This window comes from Rattus norvegicus, chromosome 19 (assembly GCF_021556685.1).
Source record: "Rattus norvegicus strain SHRSP/BbbUtx chromosome 19, alternate assembly SHRSP_T2T, whole genome shotgun sequence".
Lineage (NCBI taxonomy): Eukaryota > Metazoa > Chordata > Mammalia > Rodentia > Muridae > Rattus > Rattus norvegicus.
The window spans coordinates 22,271,363-22,295,116 of NC_141552.1; the positions used below are offsets into that span (position 1 = coordinate 22,271,363).

At 43.3% G+C, this 23,754-nt stretch overlaps 3 protein-coding genes across 7 annotated transcripts in view; 1 reads left to right on the top strand and 2 right to left on the bottom strand.

Annotated features, from left to right (window-relative positions):
- Positions 1 to 23,754, bottom strand: part of LOC147999107 (uncharacterized) — a 924,037-nt gene that overhangs the window by 303,310 nt on the left and 596,973 nt on the right. The gene's annotated exons all lie outside the window — the stretch shown is intronic.
- Positions 1 to 23,754, top strand: part of LOC147999110 (disks large homolog 5-like) — a 260,765-nt gene that overhangs the window by 235,420 nt on the left and 1,591 nt on the right. For 2 of the 3 annotated variants that reach the window (XM_087596149.1, XM_087596150.1), the window contains exons 4-7: positions 16,043 to 16,200; positions 20,602 to 20,707; positions 21,773 to 21,932; positions 23,187 to 23,330. In XM_087596149.1, the coding sequence (XP_087452275.1) occupies positions 20,626 to 20,707; positions 21,773 to 21,932; positions 23,187 to 23,330 (386 nt within the window). In that variant the 5' untranslated portion in view covers positions 16,043 to 16,200; positions 20,602 to 20,625. Of the gene's footprint in view, positions 1 to 4,472; positions 4,587 to 16,042; positions 16,201 to 20,601; positions 20,708 to 21,772; positions 21,933 to 23,186; positions 23,331 to 23,754 lie in introns of those variants that run through there. The other variant, XM_087596151.1, reaches the window with a different exon arrangement.
- On the bottom strand, positions 3,627 to 8,451 carry LOC147999120 (disks large homolog 5-like). The gene is made up of 6 exons (XM_087596144.1): positions 8,300 to 8,451; positions 6,962 to 7,121; positions 5,639 to 5,782; positions 4,848 to 5,014; positions 4,020 to 4,125; positions 3,627 to 3,902 (listed from the first exon to the last, which is right to left on the bottom strand). Exons 1-5 carry the CDS (start codon positions 8,424 to 8,426, stop codon positions 4,061 to 4,063), a joined length of 663 nt encoding a protein of 220 aa, XP_087452270.1. The 5' UTR covers positions 8,427 to 8,451; the 3' UTR covers positions 3,627 to 3,902; positions 4,020 to 4,060.

Sequence of the window (23,754 nt, forward strand, 5' to 3'; positions counted from 1 at the left end):
TGGAGGATCCTTAGGTGTGGCAGCTCTGAGCTGGGAGGGGGAGCTGGCACACTGACAGGGAGAAGCCTGTTTTCACAGCTGATCTGGATCTGAGGAGCAGGTGCTTTTAAAGAAGCATGTGAGAGTACCTCCTGCAGGAGAGCTCACTCTGCAGGGAAAGTCACACAGGACAGTGAAAAGTGGCTTCCCAACTTCCACAGGTCCTGTGACCCCAGGGAGGGCACCAAATGGTCCAAGAGTTTGAGAAAAGCCTGCATTTGCCTGAAAGACTTCCCTCAACCATAAGTCCCACCACTGTCCCAGACTCACACCTGAGGATCAGCAAAGCCTGCCACCTGCTGGGGTCCCCACAAACTGAACCCAGAATGGAGAACTGCGGGAAAGCACTTCCGGGGAGGGGGAGACACAAGTCTCTGGGGCCAGTCCTGGGGTCTGTCCCTTAGGCTCTCCTCACCTCCATTAGCCTCCTAGTGCAGAGCACTGCAAGCCGGGATTTCAAAAGTCTTGGGCTGAAGAAGGGGGAGAAGGTAGCAGCAGTGGCGGTGGGGTCGACAGGGGAGTCGAAGACGGAATGCTAGCAACGCAAGCAGCGGCGGCGAGGGCGGAGGCGGGGGGGGGGGGTGAAGGAGAGGACAGGTGTGGGGGGGCGGGGCGGGGGCAGGGTAGGGGCGAGGGCAGGCTGGGGGCGGGGGTTGGGACGGGTCTGAGTCGAGGGCGGTGGTGGGACTGGGAGGGGGGGATGGGTCTGAGGCGATGTAGAGTGCGGGTGTGAGGCGGGGGCGTGGGCAGGGGCAAGAGCAGGGGCGGGGGCAGGAGCAGGGGCAAGCAGAGCAAAACCCAGCCCTGTCAACTGGCAGATATGCTCTGGGGCGGGACAGACTCGCCCTGCAGCTCTATTGATGGGGTGACAATGGAAGAAGCAACAGACTCAGGAATTCTAGGTAAAAAGAGAAACTCAGAGAAGGGGTTTGGCAATGTTCCTTCTCTTTCAAATCAGAGGAATAATTGAAGCACTATTGTTATTAGGTCGTCATTAAACGTCTGGTAGAAAGGCTGCATTAAAGCCTAGTGGCCCTCATATATATTTTTTAATTTTTGTAGTGGCATCGTTTAAATCTATTTTCTTATGAGAATAATCTTATGAGTTAAATCCCACATTTGGATTTAACTTGGTATTTGTTATCTGTGTAGAAAAATTACCAATATCAAATAGATTTTTCACTTTTCTATAGTGAAGGACTCTGAAGAAGCCCTAATGATTGTTGAATTCACTCACATGTCTATTGCTTCATCCCCCTTTTCATTTCTGATTTGATTATTTAGGTATTGACACTGTGGTGTGTACTTAGTTTCAGAAAGGGGTTGTTTCTCTTATGGATCTCCTCAAAAAACAGCTCTTGCTTCCTATGACTCTTTGTATTATCCTCTTCGTTTGTAATTGAATGATTTTAGTACTAAGTTTATTTCCTGCCATCAAATCATACCAGACTCTCTGTAGGATAAGGCTTTGCCTCATCTTGGTAACAGCGGCATGTGATAAATGAAGCTTTTGCTGCTCTCTCTAGTGGTGATGACGTCACAATCTCTGTGTAAACCATCCACAGCCTGTTTTTAGGCTGTATTATAGTAGACCACCATTTCAGTGTTACCTGCCAGGTGCCGTGGGACACTAGTAACACACGTCTGCATGCACCTCGACAGTTTTCATTACAGTCTTCTAAGTCATTTTATGAAAATTGATAGTGAGTTCATGGATGAACATACACAAACATCTGCACAGAAACACAAACAAACACAAACTCTCTCTCTCTCACTCTCTCTCTCTCTCACACACACACACACACACACACACACACACACACACACTTTACTGACATGGTACACGTTCTTTGCACACCAAAAATAAAGTGAGCAGTAATGAAAATACACCAATAATGGAGTCAATGGAGGGAGTTATGCAGAAGCTGGGACTTAGAGTTACTTAAAGGCCCTATGCAGGCTCTCCTTTTGTTGGAGGAGAAATTTCAAGTGCAATGTGGTTCTTTATTTTCTTTCTCTAAAGCACACAGGCTATGGTGGAATGTAGGGCTTTGAGCATGTTTGGAAAGTACAATCACACTGAATTAAATCCTAGGGCTGGAACCCTATTACTCTTCTACAAAATTACAGACCAGGCTGGATGAATACTCCCAGGAGACAATGTGGACATCTCAAGACAGGCACTGGACAATGGCTGAAGACTTGTCTGAAGACTGGAAATATTTTGAAAATTCAGAGAGAAAAAAAAGGCCCCTCTGACTACACCGTACTCTAAGGACAGTTTATGCAGGTTAGGATGACATGAACTATTGTCTCATGTCACAAATGTCAGCACAAAGTATCCAAGGTATTGTATGCCAATGGTAGCATCAACAGAACAAAGCACACAGTGTCATGAAGACATAAATTATGAGTTTGTGTAGCAAGACCCAGGCCTCTTCCAGGTTCTTAGATAGTAACTGAGAACCTCAAATACAGTGGTGATGTGATAGTGTGGGGGGAATCTAGTTACAACTAGCTTCTATTGTGACACAGATGACTCTTTTGTGTCATGTTCAGCTTATACTGAATGAATAGACCCAAGCATGAGAATAACCAAATACTACATTGCTTCTCTAGCTGCTGAGCTTTTAAAAGCCCTGGGGTGACAGCAAGCTTTTGTGGACATACTGGATTGGTCCTTGTGTACTTTAACTCCTGAGTCACCTCCATTCTCAGTAAGTTAGTTCAATTCCATAAATTGGAAATCAGTCACTTGGAAAAAATACATTCTCAATACGATCCCAGATTGGCCATGGAAAAAGGGTAGCTTGAACTGTCCCACCTAGGTTCTGGGCCTGCACAGGCCTGCTCTCCAACAGAAACATGTGTTCACAGCTGCAGGCTGCATTCACTATGGGTGTCCTTGAGGTTCTTCCCTAAACTGCTTAGATTAAAATAATTTTCATGCTAACAATCAAAAAACTCATTATGCCAATCTGGCCAACAGGAAGCTAATTTCGATCTGTATTTTGTCAGATGTGCAGAATAAATATGGTCATCATTGATAATAGGTGAAAGATCTGCTCTAATATGGACACTAAGTGATGTTGCAGGATGATCCTGACCCACAATGAGCAGTGGGAACACCAGAGCCCTGTAGGGATGGCTGGCAAGCTAACACATTGAGCATGCACAGCTCAGTAAATTTCCTGTGAATACACATCTCCTGAGATCTTTTTATTTGATTGGAGGTGATCCTGTCCACCTAATACAGTACATGATGTGGAAGGACAAAAGCACCTGCAGGAGCTGTGGTGATGACTCACAGGGTAGAGCATCTGCTGCTCTCTCAGAAGAACCACATGGACCCTAACAATTGGGTAAAGCATGTCAGTGATTACTTCATAAAGTGTGTGTCCGAGAAACAGCCACATTATCCACACAAAAGACACTGTCACACTGGGTACCCCTTGGTGACTTTGAATTCACTAATTAGCCCAGGATCCATGGAACATGCAGAGATCCATCTCCACCTGTCAGTTCTAAGTCCACAGGAGGGGACAGAACCCTTGAATAAGAATGATAGTCTTAAGAGTCAAGAGATAGAATTCAATTTTTATTCATAAGGAATTCATTTTTACAACAAAACAGGATTAAAACAAATAAATTAAAATATTTAAAAATATTTGAAAAGATAAAAACAGTAACAAGAACATATAAATATGAAACAACAAAAAGAAAATTTCAATTAAAATCATAACAAAAATATTTCTAAACAGCACATTCTTAATGAACATTTAGAAGCACAGATGTATTGCTGTTTCTCCTCTTGCACACATAATGAAAGGAGGTCCCCCAAGTTGTCTCTCAAGTGCTGTTTTCTGAGAAGAAAGTAAGACCTCAATCAGTCAGGCTGGCTTAGTGTTATATAAATTTAGGGTCTCTAAGCAATGACAAATTAACTCTGAGGAAGAATACTCATCCAAAAAATTTGTTACCATTCAGGATATTTGTCATCAGGGACTCCTGAGAAAGCAACTTATTCTTCAGGAAGCTCTCTTACTGCTGTGTGTCCAATTCCAGCTCTCTTGCACTTTCTGAGACCTGGGAGAGGAAGGCAGTTTTTCAGACACTGATTTGGTGGTGAAATGCAAGGCAGCTGTCAGAAGGCTGCCTACTACCATCTCAGTTCTATTGGACAGTCAACATGGACCTTTTAACTGATATCATTGTTGCTAACTCTTTGGGAAGGGCAAAATCTCCAGAGAGCCTCAAAGTAATGTGGGCTGCCAATATGGGACCCAGACTTATACCAGTGCAAACCAAGAACAGGGCAATGGAAGGAACCTCATTGGGTTGGCAGGAAGAAAGTAGATGTCCATATGTCACCAAGGTTAAAACCAATGACAAGTACTAATTTGACATTTGCACTTTGTTCTTATCCCGCAAAGGTGCTTCCTACACAAGAAGTCACATGACCACAGAGTGTCATTTGTCAAAGAACCAAGAACTTGTTCAAAACTCTACAGAGCATCCAATCTATCACGTGGATATGCAATAATGAGGTATGTTATTAATCTGTCACCATTTCTATACTGCAGCTTCAAAAAGAGCAGACAAATATACTTGCAAAATAATTCAGTTTCTGAAATGTGGTTGGCTTCCCAGAATACTTGTGCATAGGCAGAGCAATGAACAATTCCATTACATGAGGTGGTTGGCTGGTTGTGAGTGTAAATTAGAAAGGTGGTAGGAGAGAGCAAAGATGTATCAAATTGGCAACCTTTATCAGATATTTTTAAGCTAACACAGCTGCTCGTCCCTACCAGATGACGCTGGGTCTGGACGTTGCTGGTCTTTATCTTTCTTGTTGAAGTCAACCAAATATTTCTGGTTCAGTGCACAATCAAGATGTACCTCCTTGCTCTCCTGCTTCAGTGGGACCAACTCCTTCCTACATGTGTTCTCCATCAGGAGCTGGCTGAGCAGGTTTCTGGAAATACAGTCTGCATAGTAAGATCATGCTGCCCCTTTCTCCCATTCCCACTCCCGAGTGCCACTAACTCCACCAGGACCCAGATACCCATGAAGACTTAATAGAATTCATTTTGATACATATAAGGCTGCTGCACAAACCACAAAGAGTAAATTCCGGGAAGAATAAATTATTTGTTTGGCCTGAGCACCAATTAGTGTCCACATCTCTCAAAAAGAACATGGATCTACAACTATCCATGAAAGCCCAATGCATGGGGGCAACATCAATTAGTAGTGGGCAAACACCCTCAAAGGAGGTCAGTAGAACCAAGAGAAGGTCATGCTAACCATGTGGTCCACACACTGAGTTTTGTAAAACCTGGTATGACACCATAGGTCCAGGTCAGCCTAATAACCTGCTGACTTCAATCAGTGCTGTTCTATCTTCTGAAGATGCCTAGACAATCCTGGGATGAGTAACAGTCTTTTGTGGAACTGAAAACTGAGTCCTAATGACCCTGGCACACTGATGTGTAAACAGCACAAGAGATAGAACCAGAGCTGAAGACCGTCCAATCCAGAACAAAGAAAGTCAGAAATGGCCATTCCACAGGTGATAGGCTTTCTGACCAGGACTTACCTAGAGAAGGTAATCTCCTTCTTCAGCTTATGGTTGGTCTCATGGATCTCAGTGTTCTCCATCTCTAAGTTGTGCAGAATTGACATGACCGCCTCCTCCATTCTCTCCAGGTCTTCATAATATGGATTTGGCCTGAAGTGTGGCCTGGCCCCAAATGATAGAATACAATGAACATCAGCATTTAGGAATATATGAGCTCAGGGTGGGTCCTGTACTACCCCAGTCCTGGAAGGACACCTTCTGAATTCTACATATTGGATCTTCTTCAGCTTCAGAAACGTGTTTTTCTGCGTCCAGGACACCAGAAATCGGCATCCAGATGGAGGCTTCCCTGGCTCCCTTTGTTCAATCAAGAGGAAATCTGCAGTCAAGCCAGTTGAGCTATCAAGAGCCTAGGCCACACCTCTCCATGCTCCCCCACCCCAACACACCCAGAAACCGGTGATTACTTTTCTCCTGTTTTGATAACAGACCATATATCAACACAAAATTATAATCTGCACAAGGAATACAAATAAACAGACAAACGTGTCCACATAGGCAAAGAACTGTGCTGTTGACAGTGGGGCTCCCAGAACAAAGCATTCACATCACCATGAATGTGTTACAGGTAAATACTCAGGCCAAGACATAGACCCCTAGATTCCAAGTGTGGAGGGAAATATAAACATATAAATGTTGTACATATGCATTTGGATGTATGCACATACAGACTCACAGACTGAGAAATACCCACAAAAAAGAGAAATGTAAAAACAGAGTCAGAGAAAGAGAAAGAGAAATATGGAAACAGAGAGTACTGTGAAATCCAGGAGAAATGCATCCACCATTGCTGTCTCAGAGGGCAAGACACACAGACAATAACAAACAGGCCTGAGCCTGAGACCTTCTAGTCAAGCATTGAGATGAACAGTTTGGTACCAGGCCCCTCAGGCTGCTGCGTGGATCTTCCAGCATTCAGTCCCCTGCCTAGCAAGTACAGAGACTCACCATAAACTCACTGCAATTACAATCTTGCAAAGCTACCATCTGTCAAGGGCTTTGCAAATGCACACTAGACACTCACTCTCCCTGACTTTATCCCCGAATTCTTCATTCAGACCACAAGTTCTGCTTTTCAATAAATGGAAGCAGATGAGTCCATTTTCCATCTCGCTCCTCAGGAAGGGTCAAGGTTCTGAATCTCCTCTATATGGGAGGTGAGGTTTAGCACAGGGTGGTTAGGGAGGCACAGCTTTCTAGAACCCAAAACCTTAATAGGATAAGATGAAGGTGACCTTGCAGACCCAGGAATGAAACAAGAGCATTTGGAGCGATTCATACCTGTTCTTCATGGATCTCTCTGTCAGAAACCTCAGGCGATCTCTCAGGTCATTTCTCTCCTCGGTAATGAGCTGCAGCTCTTTAATCAGCCTCTCCTTTTCCTTCTTGGCCTGATTCTCGCTTAGTTCAGTGCCAGGGGATGATGTTTCTCTCCCAGCGTCTGTAGGTAGAAGAACACAAGTGAACCTGCATGGGGAGAATGCATAGAGTGTACATAGACCACAGTTAGGCCTAAACAGGAGAACAAGCCTGGAACCCAGTGTCACTGCTAGGCGATTGGTCTATGCTTAAGAGGCCTCTTCAGTGGATCTCAGTTCTCCCACTACTCTATAGAGACCAAGAGATGTAAGCAGCCAGGTGTTCCCTATGCCGGACATCAGGTGCTTACATGGACCACGGAGATGGCTTCTCCAGGATTATCATCAGCTGAACAGGGTACAGCTTGGTTTCAGGACCCTCACCCCTGTGGGTTCGAACTCAGATGATAAATTCACCATCCACAAGACTTGAGTGATTGGAGACACTCAGATGTCCTACCCTGATACTCTAGGCCAACAACTTTGGATTTAAAACACATTTCCATGGAGGACATGGTCAACAGACTTATCAGTTCCCCTATTTGAAATACCAAATGCCCGAGAAGTTCCAATAGGTTACAGGATGAATCTTGGTCCACATGTTCCAAATACTTTTGGTATTTTAGAAACATGGATTTAAAACGCATTTCCAGGTAGGATATGTTCAACAGACTTATCAGTGTCCCTATGAGAAATACCAAATGCCCCAGAAGTATGAATAGGTTACAGGCTGAATCTTGGTCTACACGTTCCAAATAGTTTTGGTATTGAAAAAAAAATTTTGTAACATACAACCTCTAATATATAAAGCAAACGATGATCCTGCCAGTTAGAAGAAATCAGAGAAGGTCTAAGAACATAAGGTTATTGCCTGGAGCACAATCTCTCCCTGTTACTACTGTCAGATATCCACTGTATTTAAAGAAGCAGTGATAGTGAAATACATTGCTGCCCTGTCTAAACTCAGAAAAGGTGGACCCTCCATGAATACTGATGGTGTTATTATATCAATGTAACATAACAAATGCACTGAAAAGTAAAGACCAGAAGTTCACAGAATAATAGCATTGGCCTTACCATATCCTCCCAGTGGGGATGGGGAAACTAAAGTTCTGAAATCCTTGACTTTAAGGAATTGTGATATTCATGGAAATTCAATTCCTTTTCAGATGCTCCAGTTGTTGTGGCCCATTGCTAGAAAGGTCAGCTTAAGCCTGCAGCCCCCCGGTAGGAAGCTCAAAATACACTGCCCAGAACTTACTCAACATTCCCCAGAAGTGCTGTCTTTGTCCATCATTACTTTGAGACGAAAGGCCAGACTCCTTCACTCTAGTCTCTCCACAATCGATGTTCCCCCTCCCAAAACGCTTGCGAAGACGGGAAAACATGTCTTAGCTTGTAACCGCCAGACTCAGACTGAGAGAAACTAGGGCACTGGTCGTCACTACAACACTGGTGACATCACAGAGGATGCCAGAACTCTCTAGGAGACAATAGAATGTCCAAGAAGGGACAGCTGATGTCATGGGGAGCAGACTTTGCCTCCTGCTAATGTTCTCCCTGTACTGAGCATAAGCTGAGGTGCCCTTTCCAGGAGACTTTCCTGGGGAGAGCCACTGAGCATCTCCTGCTTCCAAAGCCAAATTTTCCTCAAGGCTTGATTATAAAACCTTAGTAATTCCTATGCATCTAAATGAATGTTTCCTTTCAAATCTTTCCCAAAAAATGTCTCACTAACTCAAATTGTCCTCTTTCACCAATGTTAGCCATTAAAACTTCCTGAGATTTCATACCAGCTTGAATATGCAGTCAAAAGTTCTCCTGTCTCATTATGTACAGGTGCTTTATATCACATCAAGAAATAGTCTGCATGGTAGGTTACAGCATGGGCGTGTGTTAGGGGAACACTCATGAAGTCGTGTGCTTAGCAATTGACAATTGCCAGAAAATTCCTTAGTTAAAAGAGTTGAAGTCTTTATGGTGCTAGGAAAAGTGTGGAGACCAGTTGGCAGACAAAAGTGCAATATTGGAGCCACCAATGAAGGGAACCTCATGCTGCTTGTGGGGTTCTCCTTTCTGCGCCAATGTCGCCAAAGGAGCACTGCTGACAGGCCTTCTATCAGAAGCTGAGCCTCTATCAGAAAAATAAAATAGTCAAGAGATATAGGGGGTGCAAATAAAGGTGTAGGACGAGGCTATACACATCACTACGTGGATAGAGCAAGGACCCAGCACTTGTGCTCTGGGTCATGGGCTTCCCCACAAACACAAAAGCATCTGTCACAGTAAAAAATGGATACTGTATTGAGTGCACACACCAACACTGATTGATCAGATCCATACCCTAGATTTTGGGGGCAGATCCATGGCCCCAAATATCTTCCTCTCAACTTATACAGCAAAAAATAAGAAAGAAAGAAAAAAGTCAAAACAAAAAGCTCAAGCTTCTCATATGAGGGTTGCAGGAAGTGTGATCTGGTGGTCAGTTCTGATTAGGCCATTTTAGATAGAACAGTGCACTGGGATGCTTAATGTGATGGGTCCTATATAAAGCTTTCTGCAATATTGGAATTTTAACAAGCCTCATCCAGAACATACAGAACAGGAAAGGATGTGATCACCATGTCCTTGCTCTCTATCAGGTTATTTTTCTGTGTCCGTGATTGTCAGCCATAGACAGCAACAATCTGAAATAGCTGGTAAACATGGAACAAAGTGGCTAAAACTATAGTTGTGGGTTACACACCTCAACTGTCAAAGGCTAATGCTGTCCTCACAGTCCCTGGAGGCCACTCTTGTAAGACTGTCTACTGGAAAGTAGAAGCAGGTTTATCTGAGCTCAAAGTGAACCTGGCCAGGTAGGAAGAGGGCAACATGGGATAATTGAGACCCTGTCTAAACCAGCACAGAAACCCACACTTCCTTCAAAGCATCATCTATGAATTCTTGATTATCTACCATTCTCTCCCTACCAGTCTTTCAGACTGGAATTGTAGAAAAGAACTGGAAATGATCTTCCTATTCTGAAGACCTTGATCTCTCTTTCCTTAGGTGCACATTAAGAACTCATGCAAATGGGTATGACCATCTGAACATCTTAGTATCATCTACTCAGTATATCTAGCATAATACTGTGCCTATGGCAATCTCAAGCTTCCCTGAGTGTTGCTGACCCAGCAAGAAGTATGAAGTACTGAGGTCAAACCCCAGTGATCCTTTCAAGGGGTTAGAAGAAAGCCATCAGAGAAACTCCACTTCTTTGTCCTTAGATTAAATCAAGCTGATACAATGTGAACCTGGTGGGCTATTTAACCATGCATCTTTCTGCCAACCCCAGCTTTCTGAGTTCAGTCCATGTGAACCTGCATGGGGAGAATGCATAGAGTGTACATAGACCACAGTGAGGCCTAAACAGGACAACAAGCCTGGAATCCAGTGTCACTGCAAGGAGTTTGGTCTTCGCTTAAGAGACCTCCTCAGTGGGTCTCAGTTCTCCCACTACTCTATAGAGACCAAGAGATATAAGCAGCCAGGTGTTCCCTATGCCTTCTGATACACGCAATAAATGCAGTAAATTTTAATTTCTGTTCAATTGTTCAGTAACTTACTTACACTTGCATATTGCTGTGGAAGTGATGGGGTTTCGTGATCAGCATTGCATTTAACAATGCATAACCAATCATCCCTCCTAGAATGACTGTATATAGAGAAAGAAAATTTATTAGAATGGTTTATAGGCTGTGGTACAGCTAATTCAACAAGGAATGGAAGGTCTAAAATGCAGTAGTTGCCCCTGTTGAAGCCAATCCCCCTAGCATAGCTGTAGCCGTTTTGTTCCATGCCTGCCAGATAGTTCATATTCTTGCTGTAATATGTCTGCCTGTCATGGTTGTCTGAAAATAATTTAACTCAGAGCAGGGTCAGGAATGAGGGTGCTCCCCCACCCACCCATTCCCGAACCACTGGAAGGAAGTTCTTTATGTTGTGAGGTTTCTTAATCTTAAATTTCATAATTATAAGCTTCATGTAGGACCAATAAAATTAAAGGTCAATATGAGGGCTGCAGAGATGGCTCCATGGTTAAGAGCACTGACTGCTCTTCCGGAGGTCCTGAGTTCAAATCCCAGTGGTGGCTCACAACCATCTGTAATGAGACCTGATGCCCTCTTCTGCTGTGTCTGCAGACAGCTACAGTATACTTATATATAAATAAATAAATCTTTAAACAGATAAAAAGTCAGTATGAACCTTTGTTGTCTAAAATGGCTTGAGTCAGGGCTGACAACCAGACAGCCCTTCCAGCACCTGCCTATGAGCTCACATTTTAGTCTTTATAAACTGACATAGAAAAATGTCCAGAGTCCTAGCCTGACAAATTCTCAGCTACGTCTCTGATGATCAGTCTTACAGTGGGCATTCAATAAACCATCCCTGTCTAAGTGAGGTCAGAGTTTGTGTGGTTTATGGGGCAACTCCAGGACCTCAACGGTTTTGTCCATAAGGCTGGATATTTCAGCTGGTCTTCAGTACATGCAGGAATCCTGAAGAAGAAGGAAAATTAATAAAGCAAACTTCCTTTTTCCATGTCCTTGATATGAGCCAGCAGAAGGTGTGGTCCAAACAACAACCAACGGATTGGGTAAAGATCTTTACCAATCCTACAACAGATAGAGGGCTTATATCCAAAATATACAAAGAACTCAAGAAGTTAGACCTCAGGGAGACAAATAACACTATTTAAAAAATGGGGCTAAGAGCTAAACAAAGAATTCACAGCTGAGGAATGCTGAATGGCTGAGAAACACCGAAAGAAATGCTCAACATCTTTAGTCACAAGGGAAATGCAAATCAAAACAACCCTGAGATTTCACCTCACACCAGTCAGAATGGCTAAGATCAAAAACTCAGGTGACAGCAGATCCTGGCAAGGATGTAGAGAAAGAGGAAAACTCCTCCATTGTTGGTGGGATTGCAGACTGGTACAACCATTCTGGAAATCAGTGTGGAGATTCCTCAGAAAATTGGACATTGAACTACCTGAGGATCCAGCTATACCTCTCTTGGGCATATACCCAAAAGATGTCCCAACATATAACAAAGACACATGCTCCACTATGTTCATAGCACACTTATTTATAATAGCCAGAAGCTGGAAAGAACCCAGATGCCCTTCAACAGAGGAATGGATACAGAAAATGTGGTACATCTACACAATGGAATATTACTCAGCTATCAAAACCAATGACTTTATGAAATTCATAGGCAAATGGATGGAACTGGAAAATATCATCCTGAGTGAGCTAACCCAATCACAGAAAAACACACATGGTATGCACTCATTGATAAGTGGATATTAGCCCAAATGCTCGAATTACCCTAGATGCACAGAACACATGAAACTCAAGAAGGATGACCAAAATGCAGATGCTTCACTCCTTCTTTAAAAGGGGAATAAGAATACCCTTGGCAGGAAATAGGGAGGCAAAGTTTAGAACAGAGGCAGAAGGAACACCCATTCAGAGCCTGCCCCACATATGGCCCATACCTATACAGATATTAGATAGGATGGATGAAGCAAAGAAGTGCAAGCCGACAGGAACTGGATGTAGATCTCTCCTGAGAGACACAGCCAGAATACGGCAAATACGTAGCTGAATGCCATCATTAAACCACTGAACTGAGAACGGGGCCCCCGTTGAAGTAATCAGAGAAAGGACTGGAAGAGCTTGAAGGGGGTTAAGACCCCATATGAACAACAATTCCAACCAACCAGAGCTTCCAGGGACTAAGCCACTACCCAAAGACTATACATGGACTGACCCTGGACTCCAACTGCATACGTATCAATGAATAGCCTAGTAAGATCACCAGCAGAAGGGGAAACCCTTGGTCCTGCCAAGACTGAACCCCCAGTGAACATGATTGTTGGGGGGAGGGCGCTAATGGGGGAAGGATGGGGAGGGGAACACCCAAATAGAAGGGGAGGGGAAAGGGTTGAGGGATGTTGGCCTGGAAATCGGGAAGGGGAATAACAATCGAAATGTAAATAAGAAATACTCAAGTTAATAAAGATGAAAAAAATAAAAAGAAAAAAGAAGGTGTGGTCCAGATTAGAGGTGGGCCATTCCATCTCAAAAGATCTGAATTAAAGATTTATCTTCTGATCTCCAAGATTTGGATTACAATTAGGTCTTCTTGCTTCAGAAAATTTAATTAAGAAAAAAAATCCAATGGTGCTTATGCCTTTAGCCTCAGCATCCAGGAGGTAGAGGCAGGTGGATCTCTGAGTTCAAGGCCAGCCTGGTCTACAAAATGAATTCCAGGACAGCCAGAGCTACACAGGGAAACCCTGTCTCAAAAAAAAAACAAAGAAGAGGAGGAGGACCAAGAGGAGGGGGTTGAAGAGAGGAAAACAGAAAGAAGGAAGAGAGAGAGAGAGAGAGAGAGAGAGAGAGAGAGAGAGAGAGAGAGAGAGAGAGAGAGAGATCCCCCTCACAGGGCGTCAAGCCATTTGGCATTAGTTAATTCCAGGTACACTCAAGTTGACAACCAAGAACAGCAATCCAATTACCCGTGGTTGTGATCTCACCCTGGTAGGCTCCTGAGTAGGAGGCTGAAGCAGGAGAATTGCCATAAGTCTGATGCCAGCATGAACTACACACATGTTCCAAGCCAAGCCAATCTCAGCTACAGTTTGAGATTCTGTCTGAAAAATATGAAAGAGAAAGAAAACATAATTTCCTAGAGCAGTGTTTCTCAACCTTCCTATGGCCTCAACCCTTTAGAACAGTTCCTCATGCTGTGGTGACCCCAACTACAAAATTATTTTGTCGCTACTTCACAACTGTAAATTTGCTACTGTAATGAATCTTTATTGTAGTATAAACTATCTGATAGGAGACCCTGTGTGGGTCACGACCCACAGGCTGAGGGCCTTTGCCCTAGAGGCGGTCTTGGCCTAGATTATATAGTTCATATTAAAAGTGGGCTCTCTCAGTTTTTGAAGGTCAAGTATATTCACTTGTAACATCAAAACTTAAAAATTCAGCTGAGCTGGTGGCTGGTATGGTGTGACATCCCCCAGAATAGCTTTGCTATTTTGTTCCATGTCTGCCAGCCATTTCATATTGTTGCTGTAACACGCCTGCTGTCACTGACAAGGAGAAGGGACTTGGCTCAAGGACATGCTGACCACACACCTTGATTTGTTCTGAATGTTCTGTATGCAGTTTGCTAATCTTGAGAAATTCTACACCTGAAGGAGTGGTCCCCTGAATCGGACACAGGTGAAAGGCTAAGGCAGATGTGTGAAGGAACATTTAACTGAGGTAGACACAGGTAAAAGGATGTTCTGCTAAAGCACGCATGTGAAAGGACACATGATGAAGGGTTCTGCACTAAGGACACACATGCATTGGTCTGCCTTGCATTCTGTAGTTGAGCTGCATTTGTTGGGACTTCATAGAACCACAGCAAAAAACCTTCTGGTGGGCTGCTGTAGTTTCTCGCTGTTTCCTGGGGCTCGGGCTGATGGGCAGAGTGATGTCAGCTGAGACAGACACATGTGCTGACGCAGGACACACGCTGAGGCCAGACCCATGGAGGACACGGGATATTGAGAGGGAGTTTGGATGGAGTTATGCTTGCGTATCTTGTTGGTCTGGGGTCTCTGGTGATCTCTGCTCGCCTGAGAGCTGCTCTTACTGACTGTGTAGCATCTTGACTGTTTTTGTTCCACTTGGACAGCCCTCAGGACCAGGCTCTCCTCTCTCTTAACCATGGCTGCTGTCCTCTTCCTCTCTCCTCTCCATCACACATGTTCTTCCTTTATTCTTTGGCAATTTCTACTTCCTTCTTCCCTCCTCATGATCCTCTCTAGCAAAGCCCTCAAAGCTCCCCTCCCCCATCTCTCTGCTGTGCAGCTGTTGGCTGTTGGCTTCTTTATAATCACAGTTAACTGGGAGCAGGGGCAGTTATTTGGGGTTAACCAGTCCTGAGTTCCACAAATTAGCATTAAAATACAAGCAGAATTAGGCCAATACACTACAGGGGTTTTTGTTTGTTTGTTTGTTTGGTTTGGTTTAATTTTCATTTACCTTTTTACTTGTTATTTTATTTTTGGCAATTTTTTATTAATCGGTTATTTTATTTATTTACATTTCCACTGTTGTCCTGCTTTCCACACGCCCCTCATCAAACCTTACATCCCATTTCTGCTCAGCTTTGCCTATGTGACAGTGCTCCTGCACCCACACATATCCATTCCCACCTCACACCTCTAGGATCTGCCTTTGGTGGGGCTACAGGACTCACCTAGAACCATAGAGCATCCTTGCATACACTTTGGCTGGCAGTTTGGCCCCTGGGAGCTTGGGGATTAGGGAAAGAGGATCTGGTCAGATATTAAAGCCAATGATTGCTGCTTTCTCTTCTTTTTCTGGTTATAGGTGAAATTATGTTTGTGCGCTTCTCTTTTTTTAAATTATTGAGAGAAGATTAATTTCTTGGTCTTTCTTGGGTATAGTTTAGTTCATTGTCTTGGAGTTTTCCTCCTATTAGCCTCTGTTGTGCTTTCTTAGAGAAAAGAATTGTTTAAATTTGGTTTTGTCATGAAATATCCTGGTTCCTCCTTTTATGGTGATTGAGGATTATGCTGGATATAGGAGCCTGTGTCTGCATTACATCTGCCCAAGATTTTCTGACTTTTAGAATCTCTGTTGAGAAGTCTGCTGTAATTCAAATACGTCTGAATTTATTTGATACTAGATATTTATACCTTACCCCTTTTAATGTTCTTTCTTGATCTGTGCATTTAGCGTTTTAATTATTATGTGAATGGAGGAATTTTTCTGGTACAATTAGTTTGATGTTCTGTAGGCTTGTTGTACCTTTATGGCCTTTTCTTTCTTTACCTTATGGAGGTTTGCTGCTATGATTTGTTGAAGGTGTTTACTGGATCTATGAACTAGAAATCTTAATTCTCTTCTATATCTATTATCCTTAGGTTTCAACATTTAATTGTGTCCTGAAATTCATGGATGTTTTGGATTCAATAAACCATACATGTTTATCTGAGATGGGTGTTTTGTGCTTTGTGGGATGACCTCCTTGACCCCAGGCTGCATGAAGAATCTCAGCTGACAATGGGGACATAAATTATAAGTATGTGTAGCAAGACCCAGGCCTCTTCCAGGTTCTTGGATATTAACTGAGAACCTCAAATACAGTAGTAATGTGATAGTGTGCGGTGAATCTAGTTACTATTCTCTATTTTGATATAGATGACTCTTTTTGTGTCATGGTCAGCTTATAATGACTAGAAGACCTAAGCTTGAGAATAACCAAAGACTACATTGCTTCTCTAGCAGCTGAGCTTTTAAAAGTCCTGGTGTGACAGCAACTGTTGGTGGACATTCTGGATTATTCCTTCTGTACTTTAACTCTCTGTGTCACTTCCACCATTAGTTCAATTCCATAAATTGGAAATTCCTCATTTGGAAGAAACACTCTTTTTTTTTAAAGATTTATTTATTTATTTATTTATTTATTTATTTATTTATTTATTATATACAAGTACACCGTGACTGTCTTCAGACACACCAGAAGAGGGCATCATATCTCATTACAGATGGTTGTGAGCCACCATGTGGTTGCTGGGATTTGAACTCAGGACCTCTGGAAGAGCTGTCAGTACTCTTAACCACTAAGCCATCTCTTTAGCCCAAGAAATACTTTCTGAATATGATCTGAGATTGGCCATGGAAAAAGGGTAGCTTGAACTGTCCCACCTAGGTTCTCAGCCTGCACAGGCCTGCGCTCCAAAAGAAACCTGTGTTCACAGCTGTTGGCTGGCTAAGAAAGATTTCACGAGACGTGATACACAGCCCTCGGACTTCTGCTTCAGTCATCTGCACAATTTTTTCCGGACGATATCCTCATACCTCCAGCAGGCGGGTGATGAAGCTTTCCACTCTCAGCTCCCCTTCAGCCATCTTGTGGCCACCAGACTCTCCTCCCTGCAGCAGGAACAAGGGCTTCTCCATGGTGGCTGCAGCAGCAGTGGTGGTTTGGCATTCTCACCTAGGAGGCCCTATGCTTTCTACCCCAGTTCCAACTCACCTCAGGCCCGGGCCTTCCCCCCATCCACTTCCCACGGAGCAGGGAGAGCAGCACCCACTAGAAATAAAAGGGAAGCCCTTGGTCCTGCCAAGACTGAACCCCCAGTGAAGGGGCTTGTTGGGGGAAGGGTGGTAATGGGGGGAGGATGGGGAGGGGAACACCCATAGAGAAGGGGAGGGGGAGGGGTTAGGGGGATGTTTGCCTGGAAACCCAGAAAGGTAATAACAATTGAAATGTAAATAAGATATACCCAATTTAATAAAGATGGAGAAAAAAATAGAAAGAAAAGTCACACATTTAAAACAGAACAATATGGACCCTAATTTTAAACCACAGCTCTGTCAATTAACTATACCTTAAGGAAGCTCAGAAAAGCAGGCCAAACAATTAATATTTTCTCGGTTTAAGTAAATAATAATGTCCGCTTCTTGCTATTGTGGAGGGAATTAAATAGATAATATGTAATCATGGAAGTTTTGAAGTTCCATCCATTTTTCTGTTCATTAAATCAATCTTACTCATTTCATTGATCAAATATGTATGTTTTCTTTTCATAGTTACATGTATAATAAAACCAGTATAAAAACCTTCAGAATATTCAGTTATTATAGATATTTGTCATTTCTTACAGAGGGCAACTATGATTGACTACACCCAATTCTATAAAAAACAAAACTCAGGAAACCTGGCCCTTGGCAGCAATGAATCAAGAAATATCTAGGATGGTGGGGCATGAATTCTGCCAAGCAATGACCTCAGATAGGTGGGGTTGTGAGGAAGATGTATGGTTGAATAGCACACTAGATTCACGTTGTATCATCTTGATTTAATCGAAGGACAAAGAAGTGCAGTATCTCTGATGGCTTTCTTCTAACCCCTTGAAAGGTTCACTGGGGATTGACCATAGAACTTCATTCTTCTTGCTGGGGCAGCAACACTCGGGAAGCTTGAGACTGCCATAGGCACAGTATTAGGCTAGAAATGCTGAGTAGGTGATACTAAGTTGTTCAGATGGTCATACCCATTTCATTTGTTCTTAACGTGGACCTAAGGAAAGACAGATCGAGGTCCTTAGAATACAAAGATCATTTCCAGTTCTTTTCTACCTTTCCTGAATGAAAGACTGGTTGGCAGAGAATGGTAAAAATTCAAGAATTGGTAGATGATGCTTTGAATGGAGGGTGGGTTTCAGTGCTGGTTTTAGACAGGTTCTCAATTACCCCATCTTGTTCTCTACGTTGCTCGTCAGGTTCACTTTGAGCTCAAATAAAGCTGCTTCCACTTTCCAACAGGTAGTCTTACAAAGGGGCCTCCAAGGACTGGGAGGACAGCATTAGCCAATGAGAGCTGAGGTGTGTAACCCACAACTATAGCTTTATCTGAAAGACCCTCAGACAGAGGAGACTCTCGCTCCAGTCCTGAGGACAATCACCACCCCATGAACACACAGGACTCAGTCTTGATGTAAAAACAAGAAGTTTACTTTGGGATACCAATGCACTGGGGCTCGACACGGTCCTCACGCAGGAGGAATGTGAGGAGCCTCGAACAACAGAAATATACAGCTTAAATAGTCAGTTAAGATTACACAGTTTCCTTAGCTCAGCTATTTCGTGCCAAGGATAACAAGGCAGATGTTTCTCATCCTGGAATTCCTGGGATAAGGCTGTAACCACAGCAATGCAGCTATTTCAGTACAAAGGACGTCTGACTTGATATATGTTTTCTTATCCTGGGGTTCCCAGGACAAGGACCAAGGATATCTGTCTTGGCAGGTGTTTCTCTTCTGGAGTTCCCAGGAAAAGGCTATAGCTATGTCAGCCTATAGCACAGCTGCATTCAGTATCAAGGACATCTCACTTCTATAGTGGTCAGTCAGCTTCCCAGAGATGTTTCCTGTCTTCTAATTGCCCTGCAGTAAATATGTTCTGTACCCTCTGTTCTTATGGTCCAGCAGCTTCCTAGAGAGTGGGTGGGAATGTGCTTTCTGTACTTTCTGTTCTATTGTCTAATGTGTAGGGGCTAAGCGAGGGCCAGCTTAAAAGATTCTCATTCGTAAGAAATGGCTGTACTGATATCAAACGGGCATCTTTCATATCGACTTTCTTCCAAGTCTACCAGCCATCTCAGATTGTTGCTGTAATATGCCTGACAATCAAGGACATAGAAAAATAACTTGATACACGGCAAGGACATTGTGATCATATCCTGTGTTGTTATGTATGTTCTGGATGAGGTTGGTTAAAATGACAATATTGCACAAAGCTTTATATAGGACCCATCAAATTAAGGGTCACTATACACTGTCATAGCTAAAATGGCCTGGTCAGAAGTGACCACTGGATCACTCTTCTGTATCTTCACATGAAAGGCTTGTGCTTTTTGTGTTTTTTTATTTTTCTGTTTTTTCTTATTTATTTATTTATTTATTGTTTTATATGTTGTCAGGAAGATAGTTCAAGTCATGGATCTGCCACCAAAATATGAGCTTTGCTACCAATACTGTAAACAGTATTAGTGTATGCATTCAATAAAATAACTTGGTTTTTTTTTTTTTAAGTAGGATAGATGCTTTTGTGTTTTGTGGGGTGATCCATGAAACAGGAGTGAAGATGCTTGTTTCTTACTCTGTCCACTGAGTTATGTCTCTAGGCTTGTCCTACTCCTTTGGCTGCATCCCCCCCAACATCTGCTGACTATTTTATTTTTCAGATGAAATCACACGTTATAGCTTAGAGAGGCCTGTAAGCAATCCTACTTTGGTAACTTAAGTGCAAAGAGGAGAGCCCCACACTCAGCCTGAGGGTGCATTCACTGGTGGATCCAATATTTCAGTTTCCTCTGCTAACAGATCACCACATTGTTGCCAGGACCATAATGAATGCAATTCTTTCTCCTAAGGAATCTGGTGGCAACTGTCAAATGTTAAGCACAAAGCTTCAGGTTGTACCTATAACACACACCCACATCGCAACCTACCCTACAGGCTATTTCTGGGTGTGATTTCATGCACCTGCACATGGTGAGACAGGAGACCTCTTTGGCTACTTATAGGAACTGGTGTGATTTCTCAGTAATCTTTAATGGGTAATATTGCTGACTGAGGAGAATTTGAGGTAGGATGAAACATTTCTGTGCAGGGATTGGGGAGGAAGCACTCATTTAGAAACATAGCAATGACTTAGGTTTTTCCAATCAAGCCTAGAGCCAAATTTGGCTTTGGAAGCATGTGGTGCTCAGTGGCTATGCCACAGGGAAGTCCCCTGAAAAGGGTCCATCAGCTTTTGCTCAGTACAGGGAGAACATTAGCAAGGAGGCAAAGTCTGTTATCCATGACATCAGCCGTCCCTTCGTGGACATTCTATTGTCTCCTAGAGAGACCTTGGAATCCCTGTGATGTCACCAGTATCGTTGTGACAACCAATTCCCTACTTTTTCTCTTAGTGTCCAAAGGATATATCCACAGGCATGTTTGCCCGTCTTCTCAGGCGCTTTGGGAGAGTTGATGTTGATAGAGAAGAGTCTAGAGTGAAGCAAACGAAACCTAAAGGTAATGATGGACACAGGACATGGGGAATGTGGAGTAAGTTCTGGGCAGTGTATGTTGAGCTTCCTCTCAGGGGTGAATGTGGGGGACTTCAGCTGGCCTTTACAGCAATGGGCCACAACTACTGGAACATCTCCACAGATATTGAATTCCATGATTATCACAATTCCTGAAAGTCAGGGTTTTCACATTATTAGTTTCTCCATAACCACATGGAGGATATGGCAATGCCTATGCTATTATTGGGTGAACTTCTAGTCTTTACTTTTACAGTGCATTCGGTATGTTAAATTGATATAATAACACCATAAGTAGTCATGGAGGGTATAACTTTTCTGAATTAAACAGGGCATCAATGTACTTCACTTTCATTGCTTCTTTTAATTCAGTGACTATCTGACAGTAGTAAGAGGGAGAGAACTGTGCTCCTGGCATGACCTTATATTCTTAGAACTCCTTTGACTACCTCTGGCTGACGGGGCCAATCTTACCTTCATATATTAGAGGTTCTGTGTGGCAGATATTTTTCTACAGTAGCCAAACTATATGGAGCAGGTAGAGAAAGAGCCTGTAACCTATTGGCACTTCTGGGGCATTTGTCATTTCAGTAGGGGGAATTAATAAATCTGTTGACCATGTCCTCCCCCTACATGACTTTTTAATGCAAAGTTATTGGATTAGAGTAACAGTGTAGGATATCTGAGTATCCCTGATCAATCAAGTCATTGTGGATGCTGAATTGATGATCTGACTTCTGAAACCAGAGGGGTAGGGTCCTGAAACCAGGTTGTAGCCTGCGTACCTGATAATAATCCTGGAGAAGGCATCTCTCTGGTACTTGTAAGCCTGTGTGGGCGGGCATAGGGAACACCTGGCTGCTTACATCTCTTGGTCTCTATATAGTAGTGGGGGAACTGTGATCCATTTAGGATGCCTCTTTCACATAGACCAAACTCCTTGCAGTGACACTGGCTTCCAAGCATGTTCTCCTGTTTGGACCTCACTGTGGTCTGTGTATGCTCTATGCATTCGCCCCATGAGGGTTCACTTGTGTTCTTCTACCTACAGCAGCCTGCAGACAGACGTCATCCCCTGAAAATGTCCTAAACAAGGTGCAGGCCAACGAGGAAGAGGAGAGGCTGAATAGAGAACTGGAGCTAACTACCAAGGAGAGAAATGAGCTGACAGATCGCCTCCTTTATGTGACAGGTGGATCCATGAGCAAGAGGTATGCATTGCTCCAAACAAACGACCTTGTTCTAAACCTCATCTCCCATAGAGAGGAGATTCAGAACCTGACCCTTACTGAGGAGTGAGATTGAAAATGGACTCTCTGATTCTGCCTGTTGAAAATCTGAACTTGCAATCTGAGTGAAGATTTCAGGGATAAAGTCACTGGAGCATGAGTTCCCAGTGTACAATTGGAAAGCCCTTGACAGGTGGTAGTTTTGCAAGGTTCTAGGTGCTGTGAGTTTGTGGAGAGTGTTTGTACTTGCTAGGAAGGTGACTGAACGCTATCATCTCCTGGCAGCAGCCTTAGGTGACAGGACCCACAGTGTTCATATCAATGCTTAAGTAGAAGGCCTGAGGCTCTGGCCTGCTCCTTCTTGTCTCTGTGCCTTACACTCTGAGACAGTAATGGTGCATGCATTTCTACTGATTCTCATTGTGCTCTTTCCATATTTGTCTCTCTTTCTCATTCTCTGAGTCTGTTTACTTTTCTTTTCTTTTTCTTTTTTTTTTTTTTTTGGTTTTTTTTTTCGGAGCTGGAGAACTTACTTTTTTTTTCTTGTGGGTGTGCCCCAGTTTGTGTGTCTGTGTGTGCACAGGTCTGCATGCATATGCACAACCTTTATATGTTTCTCTATCCCTCCACCTTTGGAATTTAGGGGTCTGTTTTTTGACCTCAGGATTTACCTTTATAATAGTTTCATGGAGGTGTAAGTGCTTTATTTTGGAAGCCCCACTTTCAACAGCACAGTTCTTTGCCTGTGTAGTCACATTTGTCTATACATTTGTATGCCTTGGGCAGATTATAAGTTTGTGGCAATATCTGGTCTCATCTCCAGAATTATGTGTACTGTCTGCCTCTAGAATATTAGTTATTCGGCTTGTAGCATTCCACTTGTCAAAACAGGAAAAATGAAATCAGAGGTTTCTGGGTGTGTGTGTGTGTGTGTGTGTGTGTGTGTGTGTGTGTGTGTGTTTGGGTAAGCTCTGTGGCCTAGGCTCTTGACAGCATAACAGGTTTGAATGCAGATCCAGCCCTCCTGATTGAAAAATGTGAGCCAGGGGACCCTTTATCTGGGTGCTTAGCTTCTGTTGTCCTGGGCACACAATTCCAAGTTTCTGAAGCTGAAGAAGATCCAAATATGTAGAATTCAGAAAGTGTCCTTCCAGGGCTGGGGTAGTACAGGACACAGCCTGAGTTCCTCTAATCCTAAACCTCGATGTTCATTGGGTTCTATCTTCCTGGGGCCAGCCCCTACTTCAGGCCAAATCCATTTTATGAAAACTTGAAGATAAAGGAGAAAGAGGTCATGTCATTACTGCACAACTTAGACACAAAGAACATTGAACATCGTGAGAAATTTCAGGAGCTCAAGAAGGAGATTAACTTCTATCGGTAAGTACTTGTCAGAAGGGCCCATCACTTGTGGAATATCCATTCCCGCCTCTCTTTGTTCTGGACTGGAGAGCCTGTAGCTCTGGGTCCATGTCTTCTGTTGTTTGAATATCACTGTGCCGTGGGTCTTTTGGACTCAGATTCAGTTCCATAAGGGACTGTCAGTTATCACCACAGTGTCTATGCATCTTTAGAAGGCTCTGGATAGAACTACACTGATTCAGGCATCAGAGTGTTATTAGGCCAACCTGCGGCTCTGGGGTCATACCAGGTTTAACAAAGCTCAATGTGTGGACCACATGGTTTACATGACCTCCCTTGGTTCTACTGTTCTCTTGTGGTTATTTGCCGCCTACTAATTGATGTTGCCCCGATGCATTGGGCTCTCATGGGTAGTTGTAGATCCCTTGTTCTTTTGGAGAGA